The sequence below is a fragment of the Zalophus californianus genome, chromosome 3 (assembly GCF_009762305.2).
Source record: "Zalophus californianus isolate mZalCal1 chromosome 3, mZalCal1.pri.v2, whole genome shotgun sequence".
Classification (NCBI taxonomy): domain Eukaryota; kingdom Metazoa; phylum Chordata; class Mammalia; order Carnivora; family Otariidae; genus Zalophus; species Zalophus californianus.
Genome location: NC_045597.1, coordinates 141,250,143 through 141,274,884, shown reverse-complemented (window position 1 = coordinate 141,274,884; position 24,742 = coordinate 141,250,143). Strand labels below are relative to the sequence as shown.

General features: G+C 42.7%; 1 protein-coding gene across 1 annotated transcript in view; it reads left to right on the top strand.

The window, feature by feature from the left end:
- Positions 1-10,100, top strand: part of TTN (titin) — a 271,518-nt gene extending 261,418 nt beyond the window's left edge. Inside the window, 6 exon segments of the mRNA XM_027590660.2 lie at positions 88-5,762; positions 5,890-6,046; positions 6,777-7,549; positions 7,653-7,806; positions 8,344-8,646; positions 8,780-10,100. Of these exon segments, the coding sequence (XP_027446461.2) occupies positions 88-5,762; positions 5,890-6,046; positions 6,777-7,549; positions 7,653-7,806; positions 8,344-8,646; positions 8,780-9,078 (7,361 nt within the window). The 3' untranslated portion in view covers positions 9,079-10,100.
- Positions 10,101-24,742: the final 14,642 nt, after the last annotated feature.

Here is a 24,742-nt window from a genome sequence, read left to right as displayed (position 1 = left end):
TGTTAATTAGGGTTGGGGGGGGTCGTTGCACTTAAATAGTATTGGGTATTGCTAAATTACATTCTTTCTTCTTTTATTCTGCTGCAGTTCCAGCTAAGATACACTTGCCTAAAACTCTTGAAGGCATGGGGGCAGTTCATGCTCTCCGAGGTGAGGTGGTCAGCATCAAGATCCCTTTCAGTGGCAAACCAGATCCTGTGATCACCTGGCAGAAAGGACAAGATCTCATCGACAATAATGGCCACTATCAAGTTATTGTCACGAGGTCTTTCACATCACTCGTTTTCCCCAATGGAGTAGAGAGAAAAGATGCTGGTTTCTATGTGGTCTGTGCTAAAAACAGATTTGGAATTGACCAGAAGACTGTTGAACTGGATGTGGCGGATGTTCCTGACCCACCCAGAGGAGTCAAAGTTAGTGACGTATCACGAGATTCTGTCAACTTAACGTGGACTGAGCCAGCTTCTGATGGTGGCAGCAAAATCACCAACTACATTGTTGAAAAGTGTGCAACTACTGCAGAAAGATGGCTCCGTGTAGGACAGGCCCGAGAAACACGTTATACCGTGGTCAACTTATTTGGAAAAACAAGCTACCAGTTCCGTGTAATAGCTGAAAATAAATTTGGCCTGAGCAAACCTTCTGAGCCTTCAGAACCAACCATAACCAAAGAAGACAAGACCAGAGCCATGAATTATGATGAAGAGGTAGACGAAACTAGGGAAGTTTCCATGACTAAAGCATCTCATTCGTCAACTAAGGAACTGTATGAGAAATATATGATTGCTGAAGATCTTGGGCGTGGTCAGTTTGGAATTGTCCACCGTTGCGTTGAAATATCCTCAAAGAAGACTTACATGGCCAAATTTGTTAAAGTCAAGGGGACTGATCAGGTTTTGGTAAAGAAGGAAATTTCCATTCTAAACATTGCCAGGCACAGAAACATCTTATACCTCCATGAATCATTTGAGAGCATGGAAGAATTAGTTATGATCTTTGAGTTCATATCAGGACTTGATATATTTGAGCGCATTAACACAAGTGCTTTTGAACTTAATGAAAGAGAAATTGTAAGTTATGTTCGCCAGGTCTGCGAAGCACTTGAGTTCTTACATAGTCACAATATTGGACACTTTGACATTAGACCAGAAAATATCATTTACCAAACAAGAAGGAGCTCCACCATTAAAATCATAGAATTTGGTCAAGCCCGTCAGCTGAAGCCAGGGGACAACTTTAGGCTTCTATTCACTGCCCCCGAATACTATGCACCTGAAGTCCACCAGCATGATGTTGTCAGCACCGCCACAGACATGTGGTCACTTGGAACACTGGTGTATGTGCTGTTAAGTGGTACCAATCCATTCCTGGCTGAAACTAACCAACAGATAATTGAGAACATCATGAATGCTGAATATACTTTCGATGAAGAAGCATTCAAAGAGATTAGCCTTGAAGCCATGGATTTTGTTGACCGGCTGTTAGTGAAAGAGAGAAAATCTCGCATGACAGCATCCGAGGCGCTCCAGCATCCGTGGCTGAAGCAGAAGATAGAAAGAGTCAGTACTAAAGTTATCAGAACATTAAAACACCGGCGTTACTACCACACACTGATCAAGAAAGACCTCAACATGGTTGTGTCAGCGGCCCGAATCTCTTGCGGTGGTGCAATTCGATCTCAGAAGGGAGTGAGTGTTGCTAAAGTTAAAGTAGCATCCATTGAAATTGGCCCAGTTTCTGGGCAGATAATGCATGCAGTTGGCGAAGAAGGAGGATATGCCAAATACGTATGCAAAATTGAAAATTATGATCAGTCTACCCAAGTGACCTGGTACTTTGGAGTCAGACAGCTGGAGAACAGTGAGAAATATGAAATCACCTATGAAGATGGAGTAGCCACCATGTACATCAAAGACATTACCAAATTTGATGATGGCACCTACAGATGCAAAGTAGTCAATGACTATGGTGAAGATAGTTCTTACGCAGAACTATTTGTTAAAGGTGTGAGAGAAACTTACGACTATTACTGCCGTAGAACCATGAAGAAAATTAAGCGCAGAACTGACACGATGAGACTCCTGGAAAGGCCACCAGAATTTACGTTGCCTCTCTATAACAAGACAGCTTATGTGGGTGAAAATGTCCGATTTGGAGTAACTATAACTGTCCACCCAGAGCCTCGTGTAACATGGTATAAATCAGGTCAGAAAATCAAACCAGGTGATGATGATACGAAGTACACATTTGAATCTGACAAGGGTCTTTACCAGTTAACAATCAGCAGCGTAACTATAGATGATGCTGCTGAATATACAGTTGTGGCAAGGAACAAATATGGTGAGGACAGCTGTAAAGCAAAACTGACTGTAACCCCACACCCACCGCCAACAGATACAACCTTAAGACCCATGTTCAAACGGCTGCTGGCAAACGCAGAATGCCAAGAAGGCCAAAGTGTCTGCTTTGAAATCAGAGTGTCTGGCATCCCCCCACCAACATTAAAATGGGAGAAAGATGGCCAGCCACTGTCCCTGGGGCCTAACATTGAAATTATCCACGAAGGCCTGGATTATTATGCTTTGCACATCAGGGACACTTTGCCTGAAGACACAGGTTACTATAGGGTCACAGCCACGAACACAGCTGGATCCACCAGCTGCCAGGCTCACCTCCAAGTGGAACGCTTAAGGTACGTCAAGCATGAATTCAAAACTAAGGAAGAGCGTGAACGACATGTCCAAAAGCAAATTGACAAGACACTAAGAATGGCTGAAATTCTTTCTGGAACTGAAACGGTGCCACTGACACAGGTAGCCCAAGAGGCTCTGAGAGAAGCTGCCATCCTTTACAAACCAGCTGTAAGCACCAAGACTGTAAAAGGGGAATTCCGTCTTGAGACGGAAGAAAAGAAGGAAGAGAGAAAACTCCGTATGCCTTATGAGGTACCAGAACCACGCAAGTACAAACAGACTACCATAGAAGAAGACCAACGCATTAAGCAATTTGTGCCTATGTCCGACATGAAATGGTACAAAAAGATACGTGATCAATTTGAAATGCCTGGGAAAATTGACAGAGTTGTACAGAAAAGACCCAAGCGCATCCGCCTTTCAAGATGGGAACAGTTCTATGTGATGCCCCTTCCACGCATTACAGATCAATACAGACCTAAATGGCGTATTCCCAAACTCTCCCAAGATGATCTTGAAATGGTGAGACCAGCCCGCCGCCGTACACCTTCTCCAGATTATGACTTTTATTACAGACCTAGAAGACGTTCTCTTGGTGACATGTCAGATGAAGAATTACTCCTTCCCATTGACGACTACTTGGCAATGAAAAGAACAGAGGAAGAGAGGCTGCGTCTTGAAGAAGAGCTTGAATTGGGTTTCTCAGCTTCACCGCCAAGCCGAAGCCCTCCACGTTTTGAGCTTTCTAGTCTGCGTTACTCTTCACCACAAGCTCACGTCAAGGTGGAGGAAACAAGAAAAGACTTCAGATATTCAACCTACCACATCCCCACTAGGGCTGAGACTAGCACGAGTTATGCGGAACTGCGGGAACGGCACGCCCGGGCCTCGTACAGGGAGCCAAAACAACGGCAGAGGATCATGGCTGAGAAAGAGGATGAAGAGTTGCTTCGCCCAGTCACTAGCACCCAGCGACTCTCAGAATACAGAAGCGAGCTTGACCACATGTCAAAGGAAGAAAAGTCTAGAAAGAAATCAAGGCGACAGAAAGAAGTGACAGAAATAACCGAAATTGAGGAGGAATACGAAATCTCAAAACACGCTCAGAGAGAGGCCTCCTCAAAACATGCTCAGAGAGAGGCCTCCTCAAAACATGCTCAGAGAGAGGCCTCCTCCTCCTCAGTATCTAGGCTGCTGAGGCGGCGGCGTTCCCTGTCTCCAACCTATATTGAGTTAATGAGGCCAGTGTCCGAGCTAATCCGGCCACGCCGACCGCCAGAGGAGGAATATGAAGATGACACAGAAAGAAGGTCCCCTACTCCAGAGAGAACTCGCCCCCGTTCCCCCAGCCCTGTGTCTAGTGAGAGATCACTCTCGAGATTTGAGAGGTCTGCCAGATTTGATATCTTTTCCAGGTACGAGTCCATGAAAGCTGCTTTAAAGACTCAGAAGACATCAGAAAGGATGTATGAAGTTTTGAGTCAGCAGCCTTTTACGCTGGACCATGCCCCTCGAATCACACTGAGAATGCGCTCCCACAGGGTACCCTGTGGCCAAAATACACATTTTATCTTAAATGTTCAGTCTAAGCCAACCGCTGAGGTTAAATGGTACCACAATGGTGTTGAACTCCAGGAAAGCAGTAAGATTCATTACACCAACATGAGTGGGGTATTGACCCTAGAAATTCTGGACTGTCAAGCTGAGGACAGTGGAACATACCGTGCTGTGTGTACTAACTATAAAGGTGAGGCCATGGACTACGCAACCTTGGATGTAACAGGCGGGGATTACACTACCTACGCTTCCCGGCGCAGAGACGAACAAGTCCCCCCATCTGTTTTCCCTGAGCTAACAAGAACAGAGGAATACGCTGTTTCATCATTCAAGAAAATGTCTGAGATGGAAGCGTCTTCTTCAGTCAGGGAAATGAAGTCACAGATGACAGAGACAAGGGAAAGTCTCTCGGCATATGAACACCACACATCCGCGGAAATGAGAAGTGCTGTGGTGGAACAAAAGTCGCTGGAAGAAAAAACCACACAGAGAAAGATCAAGACGACTTTGGTGGGAGCAAGAATTCTGACGAAGCCAAGGTCTGTCACTGTGTATGAAGGCGAGTCCGTGAGGTTTTCTTGCGACACAGATGGGGAGCCGGTACCCACTGTGATCTGGCTGCGTGGCGGCCAAGTTCTAAGTTCTTCTGCCCGCCACCAAGTGACCACCACAAAGTACAAATCAACCTTTGAGATCTCTTCAGTCCAGGCTTCTGATGAAGGCAATTACAGCGTGGTGGTAGAAAACAGCGAAGGGAGGCAAGAAGCTCAGTTCACTCTGACTGTTCAGAAGGCCAGGGTTCCTGAAAAGGCCGTGACGTCACCACCGAGAGTCAAATCCCCAGAACCTCGAGTGAAATCTCCAGAAGCCATTAAGTCTCCAAAACGAGTGAAATCCCCGGAACCAGTCACTTCCCACCCAAAAGCTGTATCACCCACAGAGACAAAACCCACACCAACAGAGAAGGTTCAGCAGCTGCCGGTCTCTGTCCCACCCAAGATAACTCAGTCCCTGAAAGCAGAAGCTTCTAAAGATATTGTGAAGCTGACCTGCGCAGTCGAAAGTAGTGTATTATGCGCAAAAGAGGTCACCTGGTATAAAGATGGCAAGAAACTGAAGGAAAATGGGCATTTCCAGTTTCATTATTCAGCAGATGGTACCTATGAGCTCAAAATCCATAACCTCACGGAATCTGACAGTGGAGAATACATCTGTGAGATATCTAGTGAAGGTGGAACTTCAAAAACGAACTTCCACTTTACGGGACAAACCTTTAAGAGTATCCATGAACAGGTGTCAAGGACATCAGAAACTAAGAAAGCAGCTCAGAAAACTTCTGAGTCGACAGAAACCAAGAAAACTGAACCAAAAGCTCCTGAACCAATTTCCTCAAAACCAGCCATCGTTACTGGACTGCAGGATACAACAGCTTCTGCAGACAGCGTCGCTAAGTTTGCGGTTAAAGCTACTGGAGAACCCCGGCCAACCGTCATCTGGACAAAGGATGGAAAGGTAACCAGTTCTTAAATGTCTCTCAGTTTTATCTCCTAAAAATCTAACCCCTTCCCTCCTCCCCATCTCCCCAAAAATGTTTAAACTTAACTTCTTTTTTAAAACTCAAATCACTTGCATTCTATAGGCTGTTACACAAGGAAGTAAATACAAACTCTCTGAAGACAAAGGAGTTTTCTTCTTAGAAGTTCATAAGACTGATACTTCGGACAGTGGGCTTTATACTTGCACAGTAACAAATTCAGCTGGATCTGTGTCCTCTAGCTGCAAATTAACTATAAAAGGTAGGTTGGCTTTTATATTTACCATTGTTTTTCAGAAAATGATATTAAGGAAAGTTTTCTAAACATTCTCCCTTATACATACACACACACACACACACACGTATTAAACTGTTCTCCAAATTCCAGAATACCATTTGTACACAAATATAGAAATACACATATTTAAAGAAGGCATAATATTAGCATAAAAAGCACTTATCAAGTGCCTAATTATACATGGTGGTATATAAGATTCCAAAGAGGCAGCCCCTGTTCCCAGGAATATTTAGGAATGAAGTCGGGTGAATATACAAAATGGTACTGCTTCCATAAACCTTCACTCTTAGTAATTTTCCCAAGCAATGCAGTTAGTAAAAGAGCTAGATTACTTTTCCAATTAAAATTAGGCTGCTTTCATTCAATCTTCTATAACATAATTCAATTTTTTTATCAAAAGTTCCTAAATCCACACATATCCTAAATATTTTGACTGTTCTTTTCAAGACTTTTTTTTTCAAGTCATAAGAATCGTCTTCAATTTAGTTTAAAGAATCATTATACTGATCTCAAAAGTCATGCATGACAATTTTCCAAGACTAGGGCTGAGAAAGAATTAAGTATTACCTACACTGCCTACAAAAGGCAACGTTCCTTTTCTTTGTGTCTCATTCGCTTGTACAATCTACAAGAGTAAAGGGTGGGTGGGGCCTCTTTCCAGTTAAGTTTGCCTTACTTAAGGTTTCTTTTTTAGCTGTAAAAGACACAGAGGCACAGAAAGTTTCTACACAAAAGACCTCTGAAATTACATCACAAAAGAAGGCAGCTGTCCAAGAGGAAATTTCCCAAAAAGCGCTAATTTCTGAAGAAACGAAAATATCAGAGGTGAAATCTCAAGAGAAGGCGGTTGTCCAAGAGGAAATTTCCCAAAAAGCCCTAATTTCTGAAGAAATGAAAAAATCAGAGGTAAAATCTCAAGAAAAGTTAGCCCTCAAGGAGGAAGCTTCAAAGGTTCGGATTTCTGAAAAAGTCAAGAAATCAGAAGCAACCTCTCTGGAAAAATCCATTGTCCATGAGGAAGTCACTAAAACATCAAAGGCATCGGAAGAAATCAGAACGCATGCGGAGATTAAAGCATTTTCTACTCAGATGAGCATAAGTGATGGTCAGAAGGTGACCTTAAAAGCCAACATTGCTGGTGCCACGGATGTGAAATGGGTACTGAATGGCGTAGAGCTCACTAACTCTGAGGAGTACAGATACGGTGTCTCGGGCAGCGATCAGACCCTAACCATCAAGCAGGCCAGTCACAAAGATGAAGGGATCCTCACCTGCATAGGCCAAACCAGCCAAGGGCTCATCAAATGTCAGTATGATCTGACCCTGAGCAAAGAACTCTCCGATGCTCCAGCCTTCATCTCACAGCCCAGATCTCAAAATATCAACGAAGGACAAAATGTTGTCTTTTCTTGTGAAATCAGTGGTGAGCCATCCCCAGAAATTGAATGGTTTAAAAACAACTTGCCGGTAAGTTTAATTATGAATATACCATCGAAGAAAATTTAAAATGCCACATCTATTCCTGAAGAGCTCAAAGAAACACTCCCCCCTCCCCCCGCTTATATTTTAGATTTCTGTTTCTTCAAATATCAGTGTAAGTCGCTCCAGAAACGTATATTCTCTTGAAATCCAAAATGCCTCAGTAAGCGACAGTGGGAAGTACACAGTTAAGGCCAAAAATTTCCGTGGCCAGTGTTCAGCTACCGCTTCCTTAACGGTCCTTCGTAAGTATATCTTTCCCATTTTCCTCACATGCTTAAGGCCTTTATGTATTTTTTCCTCTTTGTGTTCAGCACAGCCAACCCTGAGGAGCCTCATTAAATTCCTTGTGTAATAGGCACAGGCCTCCTGTGTGAATTCATCCTTACGGTCAAATTTTCTTTGCAGCTAAACAGATATGTGGACAAATTAACTTTCTAATAAGCCAAGCTACCAAGTGCCCGGTTATTTTTTTTTTTCAGAATGCACAACATCTCTGTGATTTTCTATATGACTAATCATTTTTCTCCTAGTTATTCTAGCACCTGCATGTAATGTAATGATAGAAATCTAAAGATTCGTTTCTTGGAGACATTGAGCTAGCTCTTGACAAATGTATGTATTTGCTTATGCTTTCACAGCAAATTGTTTGGGTTACGTTTGTGTGTTTGTGTGTGTGTGTGTGTGTGTGTGTAAGTTTTCCATCTCTGGAAGTCACTGTCAGATGTCCCCAATTAACCAGATGTCATTGATGTTCACCGTGTATCTGCTATGCTCCACAGCTCTAGTTGAAGAACCTCCCAGAGAGGTAGTATTGAGAACAAGTGGTGACACAGGCTTGCAAGGAAGCTTCTCGTCTCAGTCAGTCCAAATGTCTGCCTCTAAGCAGGAGGCCTCCTTCAGCAGTCTCAGCAGCAGCAGTGCTAGCAGCATGACTGAAATGAAATTTGCAAGCATGTCTGCCCAAAGCATGTCCTCCGTGCAAGAGTCCTTTGTAGAAATGAGTTCCAGCAGTTTTATGGGAAAATCTAGCATGACACAACTGGAGAGCTCAACTAGTAGAATGCTTAAAGCAGGCATAAGAGGTGAGCAATAAAAGATTACTGGTAGAGGCAGACAAGCCTATTAGCACGGTAGAGTCTTTAGTTCATGTAATTTAGTAGAACGCAAATCATGTTTTCAGCGATCCTAAAACATTTTTGTTGTTGTTCTATAAAGGAATTCCACCTAAAATTGAAGCTCTTCCCTCTGACATCAGCATTGATGAGGGCAAAGTTTTAACAGTAGCCTGTGCCTTTACGGGTGAGCCTACCCCAGAAATAACATGGTCCCGTGGCGGAAGAAAAATTCAAACCCAAGAACAACACGGGAGATTCCACATTGAAAACACAGATGACCTGACGACTCTGATCATCATGGACGTACAGAAACAAGATGGTGGACTTTATACCCTGAGCTTAGGGAATGAATTTGGATCTGACTCTGCCACTGTGAATATAAATATTCGATCCATGTAAGAGGGCCTGTGGTCCTCATAGTCATACTCCTCCTTAACCTTTCACAAATGATTCACATGGACTAATCTTTCTGATCTGTAAATATTCCAAAAGAAAAAGTAGTTTTGTATCAGCCTAAATGAGTCAAAGTTCAAAATTAGACATTTCAATCTTTCATAATTGTTGACCTAAGAATATTATGCATTTTCTAGTGACATGTACATACTGTATATAGCCGGATTAACGGTTATAAAGTTTTGTACCATTTATTTTGACATTTTACAATGTAACTTTTGAAACTAACCATTGGTAGGAGAAAGTTTCTTATGGAACGAATACCCTGCTCAACACTTAATCAATCTTTGTGCCTCAACATAATGTTGATGTCTAAGTATGCCTCAGTGGGTTGAGAAATTCCCCATTGAAGAAGCCCAATCCACCTAAAAGATGATGCCATGCACATAACCGGACATGTGCACCAATACCTATTGAATCAGAAATGTAAGGCATTGGTGATGTTTGCATTTACCCTCCTGTAAGCAACACTTTAATGTCTTACATTTTCTGATGATGTCACACTCTAAATTATGACTTAAATATTACCAGAGCAGAGTGTAACGGCCAACACTCTGTTCGCTCCTTCCACACTGTCTCTGACCATAGAGAGTGCAGGGGTAGCTTGGAAAAGTAACATCGCCTGGCCATCCCTTCATTTCACCAAGCTATTCAAGTATTCCTATGCCAGAGCAGTGTCAACTCTTGGAGGTTCTGGGGTGCAGCCAACGCCTTCGTGTGGTAGCTCTAAATTCAAATTTAAACCTGAGAAACTGGGGCAACTAAGCAATGAGCCACAGCAAAAAAAAAAAAACAACAAAATAAAGCTGTCGTTAAATTAAAAACAACTACACCATTACTAACTGCCCAAAATGTCAATTTGATGTAGTTCCTTTCATGCAGTTATAAATTCAATTGTTAGTTAAAATTGTTGGACCTCCTTGAGAAATAGTAACAACAAAATAAAGCAAGCTATCTGCACCTCAAAATGTGTGGTTGGCTGTTTTTTGTGAAATTCTGGGGTTGGGGAGTATGACCTCACAAATCACAGAAATGATCACAGATAAGATCGAGTAAATCGAGCTCAAAAAGGCCCACGTCAATAGGTTCTTTAAAGTAAATATTTGAATTATTGTGTTAAATATATTCAACAATTTTTTAAAGCACAGATTTGATTCTCATGGATAAATTTATTCTCAAAACTTAACAAAAAAACCCCAAAATAACAGCTTAAATCTTTTTAAAATTATCAAGAAAAATATTTTTATGGGGACTGATTCAACTCAATCCATCAAAAATACCGAACATCTACAGTTCACAGTATTTTGTGTTAGACACCCTTGGGAACCACACAAAGATGAGCAAGATAACATAGACCGTACCTGAAGGACAATGTAGTGAAGAGCCAAGGACAGCCCTTACAGGCTGTGAGTTTCGGGGTGGGGCAGGGGAGGCCCGAGAGAGGGGAGGGAAATGACCTCCCGGACAAAGAGGGACACCTGTCGGCCAGGGCAGCTAAGGAGCCAGCACTCAAGAAACCTGGTCGGGTACACTTACCTGGGGGGGCCTGGGCAGTACCAACAGCATCTTCGACATCATGTAACCATTTTAAATGCCTATTCTTACCTTAAAATGAGAGGCAGAACTTGCTGGGTGATTCCTGGGGAGGATTTCCAACCCCAACGTGCTAATACCCTCACACGTCCCATCCACGACTGAGGTACAGCGCAAGCTCATGCGAACTCTAAAGCTGAAAGGATGTCACCCCGGCCTGGCCTCGAGAGCCAGTCTGGGCGGGGGAGAGCAGGGAAGAGCAGGGAGGGCCGACAGCCTACGCAGCCGAGGTCAGCCACGCCAGAGGCAAGGTCTGCCCTCTATTTATGCCTTAGCAGAAGTCTGCAGCCTACGCCGGCCGCGTGGGGCAGCCACGGGAACGTATTACCTGCGTTCAATAGTAGCTGATTATACAGATGAAGGTGGGGCGGGACGTAAATGGCAAACAGCACGTAAAATAACCAATTGAGAGTCTCTATGGCGACTGATTCAAGAATAATGTTTTATGCTTGTGCTCCAAAAACAGAAAGTAATTTGTATTTGTTTACTCTGCCCCAAATATAACTTTGAAAAATTCAGAGAAAGTCCAGTTTCCTTGTAATAGGAGAAAAGATGGTCTGCTAGAAAAATAGAAGAATCTTTAAAAATAGATTGGCCCATCAATTTTTAGTCTAAGGTTATAAAAAGTGAAAGCTTACAGCTTAACTTTATGCCTTTTGGTATCTCTGGATCTATATTTCCCTAACTCTTTTCCTCAGGATGTTGGTAGATGCTGTGAAAAGAGTGTTCCACAACCAAACTTAGGACTTGGGTTTTTGCACTTCTTGATGCAGGACTTCTCAGAGCCTTTGATGAGCTAAATGTGTTGTGATTCTCCGAGAGGTGATACAGTGCTCCCCAAAGTTAATTGATGGATGCTAGAACGAAAAGTTTTCATCGGTGCTGCATGCAGGCTGAGTCAGGCTACAGCAGGTGGAAACACGGAAGGTGTAAACAGGACTACATCTTCGCAGGAGGAACAGGATATCACCTAAGAAATGAAATTAAGTGCTGTGGTTTAATTAAAAAAAATCCATAGTGTTTGAAAGCACACTACTGGGGCATCTGATCCAGTCAGAGAAATACAGAACAATCAGGTTGGGGGAGTTCCTCATCAAAACTTCGACCTGAAGTAGGGAGGAGATAAGGAGAAGCAGGGTGGGGCTTTCCAGGCAGAGGACCTTTGCAACAGCAGAGGCCTGGGGGCAAGAGGCGGGGTAGGATTGCAAAAGGCCTCAGAAACCACACCACCGAGTTTGGGCTTTTCCTGAAGAGGTAAAAAGACACATAAAGGAGATTTAAGCAAAGTAGTTACTTGATCAAATTTTACCAAGTCTTTAGCTAGTCTGAGATAGCTATGATGTTTATTTGTCATTCTACATCAAAGAGCTTATTTCTTCCTGGGGGACGCCATTCACAGGAAGACCTTTCCCTACCACCAAATCTCTTGCCCCTAATGGCCCTGTAATTACACCTCTGGGGCTTTATAACCATTCCTGGAAAGGTCTTTCTTAAGCTTGTCTGGGGTTTTAGGGATACAGGAATAACGTCAGGCTGGTAGACCCTGGGGGTACACCACAGGTGGGGGAAAGAGGGAACCTGCAGAGGTGAGAGGGCACCTCACTGCCCACCGCCTTCTCGGTGCCAATGCCCCCTGCCTCCGAGCTGGCAGCGGGGAGGTACGAGTCCAGCCCAGCAAGCCGGGCTCCCCTGAGGATGTGGTGTGGGAATGTGGCTCATGGGGATGATCCCCATTCACTCCTACCTCACTTTAAGGAAAGGTGGGAAGCAAGTAAGCGGAGAGAGCATGCCAATGCTTTCCAATCCCTCAGGAATCCTGTGGAAAAGCCAGGGAGTCCTGAAAGTCAGGACTCCAAACCTGAAATTCATGCTTATCCTCGTATCTTCAGGGGTCCGTGAACATACTGAGAGGATGTCTATGTATATTTTTTAGGGATTAGGACTCCTAGTTTTCATTTCATTTTTAAAGACGTCAGTGATTCAAAAAGTTTAAGAAATACTGCCCTACATTTTCAAAGGGAGGAGGCAGATAGATGCCAAGGCATCTGAGAAATACCTACACATAGCTCCCAAAAAAAGAGGCAGTGGTGAGCCCCATTTTGGAAACCCCTCTGATGAGAGAACAGAAGGCAAGCTGAGGACAAAGCAGAAGCTGACACCCTGCAACCCCCCCCCCCCCCATATGTGTGACATTCCTCAGGCACTCCTGGCTGCCCTAAAGGAAAAACAAATAGTTAACTTGTACGGATCACAGTCCTGCAAGACCTGAGTCTCCCTCAGTTTACAAATGCCCTAGTGATTTACAAGGAAGAAGCTTTCTTATCAATAGCCTAACTTCCAGAGACCCAGAACTGTTTCCTGAAGCCCTAACATCACCCTCTCCTCCATAAAATTGAGGGAGGCTGAGGCAGAAGGAAATGTAAATAAAACTGAATTTCTTTTTAAACCTGCAGCGCATTGATAAGGATGTGCGATAGGAATCTAACATCCTCCAGGAAGCTCCCAACTATCTTACTGTTAATGCCTTACTAGAGGGGTAAACCACCTAACTTAACAATGGCAAGGGCTCTGGTCTCCTGTGAGTCTTCTTTGACAAATGAAAGCTCTTTCAAAACCTCCCTTTTTCCTTACCTCCACCAACCCCATAGTATAGAACCAGCCACAGCTCACAGCCCCAGGGCAGCAGCTCGTTCTGCCCACGAGTCCTGGCCCCGGGCTTTCATAAACCACCATTTTGCACCAAAGACGCCTCAAGAACTCTTTCTTGGTCTGGGCTCCAGACTCCACCCCACCGAACCTCATCTATATTCCAAAATCACATCACCTCCAGGGCTCTGATGTTCAGGATTCCTTTCCTTCTGCAGCCAGAAGGGGCTGCTATGGATGAGCCTGGTGTGGATGTGTACTTCTCTGAGGGCCCCCCAAACCAGGTGCTCCTGAACCAGCAGAGCCTCAAGAACAAATGCTTCTTGCTAAGGACGGAACAGGTACACATTTCCTGAGTTATAGGGGAAGGTTCTAGGGATGTTGAAACCCTGTCTGACCCCAGTCTCAGCCTTAGAAAGGAACACGAGGGCAGAATTCTTCCCTGCACTTGCAACACAGGAATGAAATCAGCTTTTTGTTGATGGCTGCCAGTTTTGCCTGAGAGCCCTGTAGTCAGGTGAGGCACACGGGCACTCCCCCCGCCATCTGCTGAGAACCTCGCTCACATCCTCCTCTACTCTTGTGTCCTGCCTAGAACAACCTGAAGAAGATGCAGAGAAGGGACACCACCAGGTCCATCGGGCCAAGACCAGACAGGAGGCTGAGATGCCGTCTCATAAATGGAAGGACCACTAAGGGGAAAAAAACGGGGCCCCAAGTGGAGAGACCCACCGGAAAGAAAGCTGCAAGGGGAGAACACTGAGATCTAGGGTCTTTGAATAACGTGCCCAAAGCCACAAATAGCAGAGCTGGAACGAGGGGCCAGCTCCCCATTTCCCAACGTGGGCTCGCCACCCCTTCACAACACCAACATTCGAGCCTGCAGGAGACTGAGAGGGCAGGAGGGAGGCCTGTTTAGGGAGAAGAGGGTTCTGTTCCACCTTTCAGGGTCATTATGGTTCCAGGACAGGGCAGACAGCAAGATGCCCTCAGGTCACTCCCGATAAAAAGGCTCCTCAGTGCCAGTGTAGTCAATTGTTCCTCTCAGAAAGCTTAGAACCTTCACTGGCATCTGCTATATAGCCAGGAAATAGGGGCTTATTTGATCCAACAACATGCCATGTGGACAGACAGTGGGTGAGAGAGCTGACAGCTCTCTGGACACCATGTTGTGGGCTCTAAAGAAGGAACAGAAAAGAACCTTTCCCACCTTCAAGGAAGGAGGCAATCTGCCTGGTTCTCAGTGGATGCCTTAGATGGAGGGAAGCCAATGGAGAGTTCCCGGAATGTTTATGGGAGGGGACCCTGGCCACGGTCAGGGAGGTTTTGAGAGCTGGGCGCTGGACAGACATTATTCCCGAGCACTTGGAGGATTTTGTTTTCGTCGCTTCCACTGGAGACCGGGATGAGTAAATTTCTTACTTCAGGGGAAATTTCTTTCTCTTTCCATGAAGAATTAGCAAAGTAAAGATGTGAACGAGGACATATCCTTGCAAGGACTACAACTTTTTTTTCCTTAACACATGAAAGCTGCGTGCGGGTATTGCAAGAGCGTGGCCTTCAGCCCAGAGACCTTTCTTCCGGTTCCGTTTTCTCTCCCCGCCTTGGGGAGCGTGGAGCTCGGTGGTGATGTGACGGTGGGCGTCACTTCCTCCACACGTGCTCCAGATCAGAAAGATCACCTCTAGCTTGTAACCTGCCGACGTGAGCACACAGTACTGCTTTCATTTTCCAACCCTGTATGAAAATATCACGCACGACTGACTTAGGACAGAAAACCACAGAAAGCAGCAGAAGGCAGGATGTATCAAGAGCTACATTCACCCTAATACCACCTGCAACAGTGCGTCTCAAGCTTGACAGAGCATAGGGAGAACCTGAGGATCGGCAGATCCTAGGTAGGGGGTCCGACATTCGACAATTCCATTAAGCTCCCAGGTGAAGCCGATGCTGCTGATCTTCAGGCGCTACCAAGGACCTGGAAAAATGATTGGCCTTTCTGGCTGTTAGATGATGGCCCCGAACTTGGAACGCTATCTAATATGCCTCTTAAATGTAACAACCAGGAGTGAGAGCTTCCACCCAGCTCAGTGGTTCTCAGCCTTGGCTACTCATTGGAATCGCAGGGGAGCTGTAAAAAATACCAATAATTGCGTTCCACGCCGAGGGAGCCTGCTGTAATTGGTCGGGGTCAAGCATCAGGAAGTGTAAATGCTCCTGGGGGGTTCTAATGCACAGCCAAGGGGGAGAACCCCTGATCTAGCCAAATCAGGTGACCCGTTAAATATTTTCATTTAAATGTTTCTTCTCCTCCTACAATCTTTTCTCACATCACAGCACTAACTTTGATTTAGCCAATCAGATTTTACATTTAAGTGCTCAGGAAACCAGTTGTCACATTATTTTAAAAGCAAAGGGCTACCCTTCCTTACACTTTCAATACATGCTGTCCTTCAATTTTTCTTAGTGATGTAGCAAATTTATTAAAGCTTCCCCCACAATGTTGACATGGCTCAGTTTTATTGATTTATAAAATTGCTACAATACTTTAAACAAGCAGAATTTTCATAACAAAAATATAGAGTACACTTTTTGGCACTTGGAAGTGAAAAAAAAGAATGCTCACAAAGGAAGTATACATATACTTTAAAATGAAGTTTATTTTTCCCCTGGGAACAAAAATCCTATTTAAGAATGTTTCAAGATTAAAGTGCTTAGTTATATCAATCTAAAGCCATATTTGCTATTAGGTTATTAAGTTTTATTTAGAGACTAGCTTTTCTATCAATTTCAATATTTCCAATTTATTTAACTTCTAAAGTCACAAACTGTTCATTAAACATTAAACATTAAACCCACAAGCTCTTGTTGTAAGAACCATCATTAGTTATGACTAACCCAAAATAAAAACATTTCAAAGGCAAAAAAAATCACGTGCTTATGTACTAGTTATACACATAAAGAAAAAGCTATTTTAAAACAACCACGAGGGGCGCCTAGGTGGCTCAGTCGTTAAGCGTCTGCCTTCGGCTCAGGTCGTGATCCCAGGGTCCTGGGATCAAGCCCCGCATCGGGCTTCCTGCTCAGGGGAGGGTCTGCTTCTCCCTCTCCCGCTCCCCCTGCTCCTGCTCTCTCTCTCAAATAAATGAACTCTTTTAAAAAAAAGAATTACAAAGCAAATTTGAATGCTAACAAAATAGCACTTAGTAGTCAATGAATAGTGACTGAACAAATTTTTTAAGTTAAATAAATATGTAAGCTATCCTAAATTTAAATGCCCTCTTGAACTCACCACCCTTCCCAAGTGATTCTTTTGTTTCCCAAAACAGCTCACCAAAAGAGGAAATACTGAGGAGGCTCTTTTGGGGGACTCTGTATCATTAATCAAACATGGAGAAAAAGTTACAAATATTGAATCATTATGTTAAACACCTGAAACTAATATAATATGTCAATTATATCTCAGTTAAAAAAAACTTCTATTTCGTTTGAGCCATTAAAAAATGGAGAAAAAGATAAAGTGAATAAGGGTATTTAAAAAGGAAAAGCAGAATGGGAAAAGTTCCCATGACTTTCTCTTTGGCTAGATAATATTGGAAAGCTCTTAGAAACTTACTTCTAACATGATTTTTATAACATAACATACAACCATGATTTCTTCAGAGTGAGCAAAAAGGAAAGGCTGAGATAACATACAGAATTTGAAGACCAGAGGGCAAGAAAAAGATCACACAGTGAGTCTTATTTTCTCTAGATCAAGCTAATAATGTGAACTATCAAAAACCTCATCTAAAACTATATCGGCTTCCTTACTCCCTTCATACTCTCCCAAAAGGAAGAAAAAACACCTATAGGAATTGAATCGTAAAGTGACAAACATTATAGTAAAGGAAGCCACGTGTCCTCGAAATACACCGTTATGAGGCCAAAAAACAGTAGGTCAGTGGTACATTTTGCTAGGCTTCATAACTCAAGCCATATTCAAGGACATTGTGTGGCCAACGTGGCCTGATTCACAAAAGCAAGAAAGAAGTCTCAATCTACAAATGCCCCCTCTCCCCGCCCACGGCCAAAAACAATGGCTTCTGTTTTTAGAAGAAAAAAAAAAGTAGCAGGAGAAGGGACAACTCTAAGGAGAGCTGCTATTTACATAAAACTGCAGATGAACTAAAACTCTTCTCTCAAGTGATGACTAAGGGCGACTGAAACACAAAAGGTGACTTATATAAAGCACTGGTAGGCTACTGAATTGCACTTGCTAACCTTAGACTTTTTAAGGTTTTTTAAAAGCATGGCACTGTTTTGGGTCTTTTTCCTGCCTGGGCACCACGTCAAGGTTGCAAAGGTCTTCGAATTCACAAAGGCACCGCTAGTAAGTGAATGGTGTGTGTTACTTAGGCACACATACACACTTGGCCTGAATAGGTGATGGGCTAGTTTTGTTTCCATTTATAAAATTTATATACATATGTATAAACTTGGTGTGATAGTGTAAACTGGTTTGATAGTGTAAACTGAAAATAAGGAATCAGTTATGAATTGTTCAACTCTGTTTATTGTGAGTGCTTTAAAAATGTAATCTAGCAAAGTTACGCAGAGTCCAATTATAATCATTGCCCTATATTCTGGATGGCAGAAAACCCTTGCCGCCACTCCCCACACCTTCCCGCCAAACCCATGACAGACATCATTCAGCAAGTAGGTGGCTTACTCTCTGTTGATCCCAGCCTCAAACTCAGAATCCCTGGAAGCTATAGCTAACTGGTCAGAGTTGGCACAGAAGAAAAAAAAAAAAAAGACAGTCTGCCACCCATGGTCACAATGCTATAAACCACAGGTTATTTATTGCTGCACACTTCTCTCCGGCCAGCCATTGCAAAACAAGAAGACAAACAAACAAAAAACAATAAGCCAAATACCAGTTGCATTATCTTACTTGTATTGTAAGGCCTCACCCAGCCTGAGGCATCATAGCAAGGGGCTCCAGACAATCTCCCGGGTGTGCTACCTCTGACGGCATGCTGAAACACCGGGACAGCCTAGCAACTCCTAGCAAGCACAAAGACCACAGAAAAGGGCACAGTATAGAAATTTCCTATTTAGGGGCGCCTGGGTGGCTCAGTCGTTAAGCGTCTGCCTTCGGCTCAGGTCGTGATCCCAGGGTCCTGGGATGGAGCCCTGCCATATCGGGCTCCCTGCTCCACGGGAAGCCTGCTTCTCCCTCTCCCACTCCCCCTGCTTGTGTTCCCTCTCTCTCTGTGTCTCTCTCTGTCAAATAAATAAATAAAATCTTAAAAAAAAAAAAAAAAGGAAAGAAATGTCCTATTTAAATCAAGTATAGTCTGATTCGGGTGATAAGACTTAAAAGATATTTATTGTATGCTCATTTACCATGTAAATTTGTCAAATAAAGATTTTAATCACATGGACACGTATAAATTCCAAGACAGAAATCTGGATGCTTCACACTTGCTGTGTCTGAGCCACACTTTTGATTGCTGCCAAACAAATAAAAAACACGACTCTGTTTTGACTGAGTCGTGGTAATTTCTCCAGCAAACTTGTTTTATCCTTTGTAGCTCCACTTGTAAAATCAGTTGTGAAACTCAATGTAAAGCTGTATCTCAAAACAAAACAATTCCAGGTTCCACTGTCCACAACCAAGAAACCATACGTCCAGACATACTTGCATACACATTCGTGCACGCGCAATTAAAGAAAAGCACTAGAAATTCTACGATTGCCTTTCAAAAGAAAATGGCCTCATTCTAGCTACCCAGAAAAAAGCAGTCAAGTCATAGCTCCTTGCACAGGGGGATTAAAAAGAAAATAAAAGAGCTGAAGTGCCGGTCAGGTCAACAACAGCAGAGGCCAGAATTATACTGTCACACACCAAAAATACTTGTGCAGATACATAGAGTTACCTCCTTCTTTATTACCAGCTGCACCATAGAGACGTGCCACCTTGCTATCGAAGAGCTAATCTGAGCAACTGCACATACACCTACATAAAAGAAAAGTTAGTACATCGGGAAAAGATCTGTAAGGGTATGCTCCAAAGAAGAGTGGTTATCTCAGGGGCAATGGGGGTATCAAGGCGAAATTTCACTTTCTTCATATTGTCTAAATGATAACTTAATAAAGAGAACATATTCAGGTACTGCTTAAAAAAATAAAATCTTTAAAAAAAAATGAGAGAAAGGGTGGGAAATAACCCAGCTCTCTCAGAAAGTGAAGTCCAGAGTACGGGGAGAAGATGATGGCACGGAGCGGGGCTGACATGTTCCCCTAGAACGCCTCCTCTTCATTGCACGTTAGTCTTTATTCCCAAACTGCTAACCTCATCCGAAATGACCACCTCTGCCTGCTAATGCCAAGAGAGGCTGGGAAAGAGAAGAGTGTGGGGATATAGCCCCCTTCGTGACACTGTTCTCTTGCCTTTGTTCCTAACTGCCCCTGTGTTACCAAACCTGGTAGTACACTTCATATTGAGAGTTAAGTGCGTAAAACAGTCTTTGTGACAAATTTTCAAAAACACAAAGACTATCAACAGCATTCTCCTCTCGCTGTGACGATAGAACTAAGGAAGAATTCATTACAGTCATACCTTTTATTCCTCATTGATATTCTGAGTACATCACCCACATAAAACTATTCCTTCACTGATGTCAAAGGAATTGCTTAATTTGTCCATATCCCTGTATATTAATTCGTTTTATCCATCACAATTACTAAAATCTAATCCATCCTGCTATAAATTCTGGCTTTTGTGGGTTATTTATTCAGCAACTAACACTAGTCTAGAAGCACATGAACTAAAAATACTAAATAAACAGATAATGTAAATACTTAGAATTTCAGGATATAGTAACAAAATGTTCATCATGCTGATCAGTCACGTAGGAGTTAATCCTGGTTCCGCATATTTTGGATGTTTTTGTATGCCTGTACTTTAGTATCTTTGTTATAAGGGTATAATGTAAAGCAAACGGCCTGTAGTAAGTGTTACAAATGTTTTATTATCAAAGAGACCAGTAAAAGACTTTTCTGGGGGAAGCACATTATGGGACAGAAAAGAAAATTCTAGCCTATAAAAATACGCTAGATTACTGAATTTGGAGAAAAGGCAGCACAAGGGCTCCAAAGCTGCAGACATCACTTCAGAGATGACATATCAAAGCAAATAATAATGGGGCACAATAATATTCGCATCCAGGGAAGGGGGGGGAAATGCCAGCATCAAGCTAATACCAGGCATGGTTTTTAACCCTGGCCATGTCTCCCTGTTTCATCTGTACTACCAAAGTTAACCTGATAATTTGCAAAGAGGTTTATTCACATTCCTTTTGTAGGAAAATACCTCATGTCTAGTGGTATTAATATTTACAGCCATTGTCACAACCACTGGACTCTAGTGAGAGAGAATTCAAATCTCCTTATTAATAAAAATCCTTCAAAAAAAGAAAACTCCTTCTTCAAAGTGTGCAGCTCACTATCCATAAAAACAGGAGTGTGAGCACCTAATCCCACTTCACCTCTAAAAATTAGAATTTAGTGTTATCATACAGTCAATCTAGATACAAAGGAGATACTTAAAATTGAGCACATGCAGACATTCTGAGGCATAAATTCACATTTTCTGAAAACTGTACAACCACTCACAAGGTCATAGATCCAGAGATTGGAGACCACCGTTTCTCTGTTTCTATACCCCATATATTCGAAGAGTATTACATCTATTGGCTGTAGAGAAGGCATAATAAACAATCATCTCCATAAGTTTATTTTCTACACTTCATATTTAGATGATCAAAACACAATACCAATAAAGCTTAAAAACACATCAAAATCGTTATTACATACTTTTAAAAGCGTATATGGTAATAATTACTGATTAGATTTTTAAGGCTTTAATGTGTCTTAGAAAGATAACCTTTAATACCTGAACATTTCATGTGAAGTCTACTAAATGTAGGGCCAAATTATCAAACACTAGATTTTCCCATATGTCAATAATTCTTCCTATGATGAAAATCATTAGGAATCTTAATCCGAGTCTAAATGGATTACTGGATTAAGCGTGATAGTCGTAAAAATCATCATGGTAACAACAATATTAACAGTAGCTAACACTGATTTAACACATACCGTGAGCCAGGCAGGCTCTGTTCTGAATGGTCCACATGCACAGACTCGTCTAATCCTCCCAACACCCTATGAGGTAGGTAGTACAGTAGAATCAAGCATATTAATTAAAAATCATTAGAGAGTGGAAATAATAAATTACAGAATGATACTCAAGAAATTTTATTTTCTACACACTATTTGAATTCAAAGCTAGACTTCCAGTCAAATACGGTAGACTGACCACTTGTATTTATTTTCTCTACCTCTAAACCCCACCAAAAAGACATTAAAGGAATATAAGTGTTATTAATTCGTAAAGACAAAGAGAACAGACTACAGAACCATGAGATTTTAAGAGAGTTTGTAAAAACATAAGCCGGGAGGAGGTGTGATAACTAACCTAGCAGAAAGGAGGAAGTTAAAGCCTTAACTACCCAGAAGAGAGAAGCCAACAAATACATTCTACCAAGCACCTAACAAGTTCAGGACTTGGAAGTACCAGGTGTTAAAGAAAAAGGGGTGAAGTATAGGGCTGAACACAGGACTAGAAGTCTGTATAAAAAGCAACAGGACCCCATGGGGCGCCTGGGTGGCTCAGTCGTTAAGTGTCTGACTTCGGCTCAGGTCATGATCCCAGGGTCCTGGGATCGAGCCCCGCATTGGGCTCCCTGCTCCGTGGGAAGTCTGCTTCTCCCTCTCCCATTCCGCCTGCTTGTGTTCCCTCCTCACTGTGTCTCTCTCTGTCAAATAAATAAATATTAAAAAAAAAAAGCAACAGGACCCCAGGTCCCCTCCCCAGCCAGACGACCCTCCCACCCCCCCAAACCTCCATCCACAGGTGACCTGAGGGTCACCATCCATAGAAGACTGGAATGGCCGGGCGAGGGGACAGTGCATGGGGAGGCTGAAAGTAGGAGATTAAGTAAAAGTCACCATATAAACTGTGGGGTCCTCAGGCCTCTTTTTCTACCCTGCTATCAAAACCCAGGAGTCCTTTCTAGAGAAACCGAACAGCTCCAAAGAAAAGATCTCCACTGAAATGCAACAGGATATTATTTTTTTAAAAAAAGGAACGAGAGGGAAAAAGAAATCTTAGAAATTAAAATACGGGGCGCCTGGGTGGCTCAGTCAGTTAAGCATCTGACTCCTGACTTGGGCTCAGGTCATGATCTCAGGGGTGTGAGATCGAGCCCACGTTGGACTCAGCAGGGAGTCTGCTTGAGAGTCTCTCTTTCCCTTTCCCTCTGGCCCTCACCCCCCTCCTCGCTCACTCTCTCATTCTCTCTCTCTCTCTAAAATAAATCTTAAAAAAAAAAAGAAATTAAAACACACAGCTAAAAAAAATTTTCAAAAGAGCTAGAAGATAATATATAATACAACTCAATGAGCAACCAGAGAAGAAAATTTTTTAAATTAGAGGATCAATCTGGAAGATCCAACATTCAAATAACAGAAATTCTAGAAAGACAGGCTAGAGAAAATGGAGGAGAGGAAATTATCAGAAAGATAACACAAAAATATTCCCAGAATTGAAGTAGACAAGTCTACTAATTGAAGGACTCCACCAAGTCGAGTGCCCATCAACATGAATCAATAAAGACCCACACAACATCATGAAATGTCAGGAGTAGGGAGAAGCTCCTAAAAGCTTCCAGAGTGTAAAAGCAGGTCTATGTAAAAATTAGTATCAGAATTCTCACAAAAATAGTGAATACAATAAGACAATGCAGCACTTTAAAGTTCTGAGAAAAAAATTATTTTCAACATATACTCCAAACTACCAATCAATCAAGAGTAGAGACATTTTCAGACCTGTAAAGCCTCATAATCTTTACCTGTCATGCACGTTTTCCTAGGAAGTTTTCAGCGGTGAATACACTTTAGCAAAAAAGGGGCAGTAAATCAAAAAAGAGAAAGTCATAGGATCCAATAAACAGGAAATGCAACCTAAGACTAAAAAACCAAGTAAGTCCCAGAATGACCGCTGAAAAGCAACAGTCCAGATGGCAGAAGACAAAGGATTGTGGAAGAAAGGTCTCTGAAGGTCAAAAAAAAAAAAAAAAAAAAAAGGAACTGATAGACTATATGATGTTTTTGAGCACTTAAGCCTTCGGATAATCTTTGTGATAAGTACATAAAAAACAGCAAAATTTTAAAATCAGGCAGTCATTAATCCTGGGGAAAATAAGGTTCTAGTAGAGAAGAAACAATGACAGATCATCATGGGGTTCATGAGTGACCAACATTTACAGCAGTTCCCCCCCCCTTCTCCCTGGGGGACCCGTTCCAAGACCCCCAGTGGATGCCTGAAACTGCAGATAGCACTGAACCCAGTATATACTATGTTTTTCCCTGCGCATATATACCTCTGATAAAGCTTAACTTATAAATGAGGCACAGTAACAGATCCACAACTAATAATAAAATAGAACAATTAGGACGATACACTGCAATAAAAGTTCAGTGAACGTGGTCTCTCTTTCTCTAATATTGTGCTGTACTCACCCTTCTCCTCATAGTGACATGGAGAACACGCCTGCGCGGGAGACAAAGGGAGGTGAACGACGCAGGCACTGTGACGACGTGTTCGGCTCCTAATGACCTGATGACATAAGGATGATCACCTGCTTCTAGCCGGCGACTGACTGCGGGTAACTGAGGCCAAAGCAAGCAAAGCCACAGAAGGCAAAACAGCAGATAAGGGAGAACTACCGTGTAGCTATTGATTTTACAAAAATCTCTGGCTAACCTACATTGGGAGATTGGGAGAGATGGAGAAGAAATGGGGGGAGGTAGGGATCTAAGAAAAGCAATTCCTGCCTGCCCTGAAAGAAACTCAAGAAAGCATTTCTGAAATTGATAAATCAAGAAAAAGGAACACAATATATTTTCAAGTAGGGACAAACCACTAAGAGTTGAAAGTGCTTATCTCTAGGGCACTAAGCTGGGACGAGGCGGAACTTTTTTTTTTTTCATTAGAAACTATGTATGTGGGTGCCTGGGTGGCTCCGTCATTAAGCGTCTGCCTTCAGCTCAGGTCATGATCCCAGGGTCCTGGGATCGAGTTCCACGTCGGGCTCCCTGCTCCTTGGGAGCCTGCTTCTCCCTCTGCTTCTCTTTCTCTTTCTCTCTCTCTCTCTCTCTCTCTCCCCCCGTCTGTCTCTCATGAATAAATAAATAAAATCTTTAAAAAAAAGAAATGATGTATGTGCATGAGTTACTTTTTAATAAAAAGAAAGCTAAG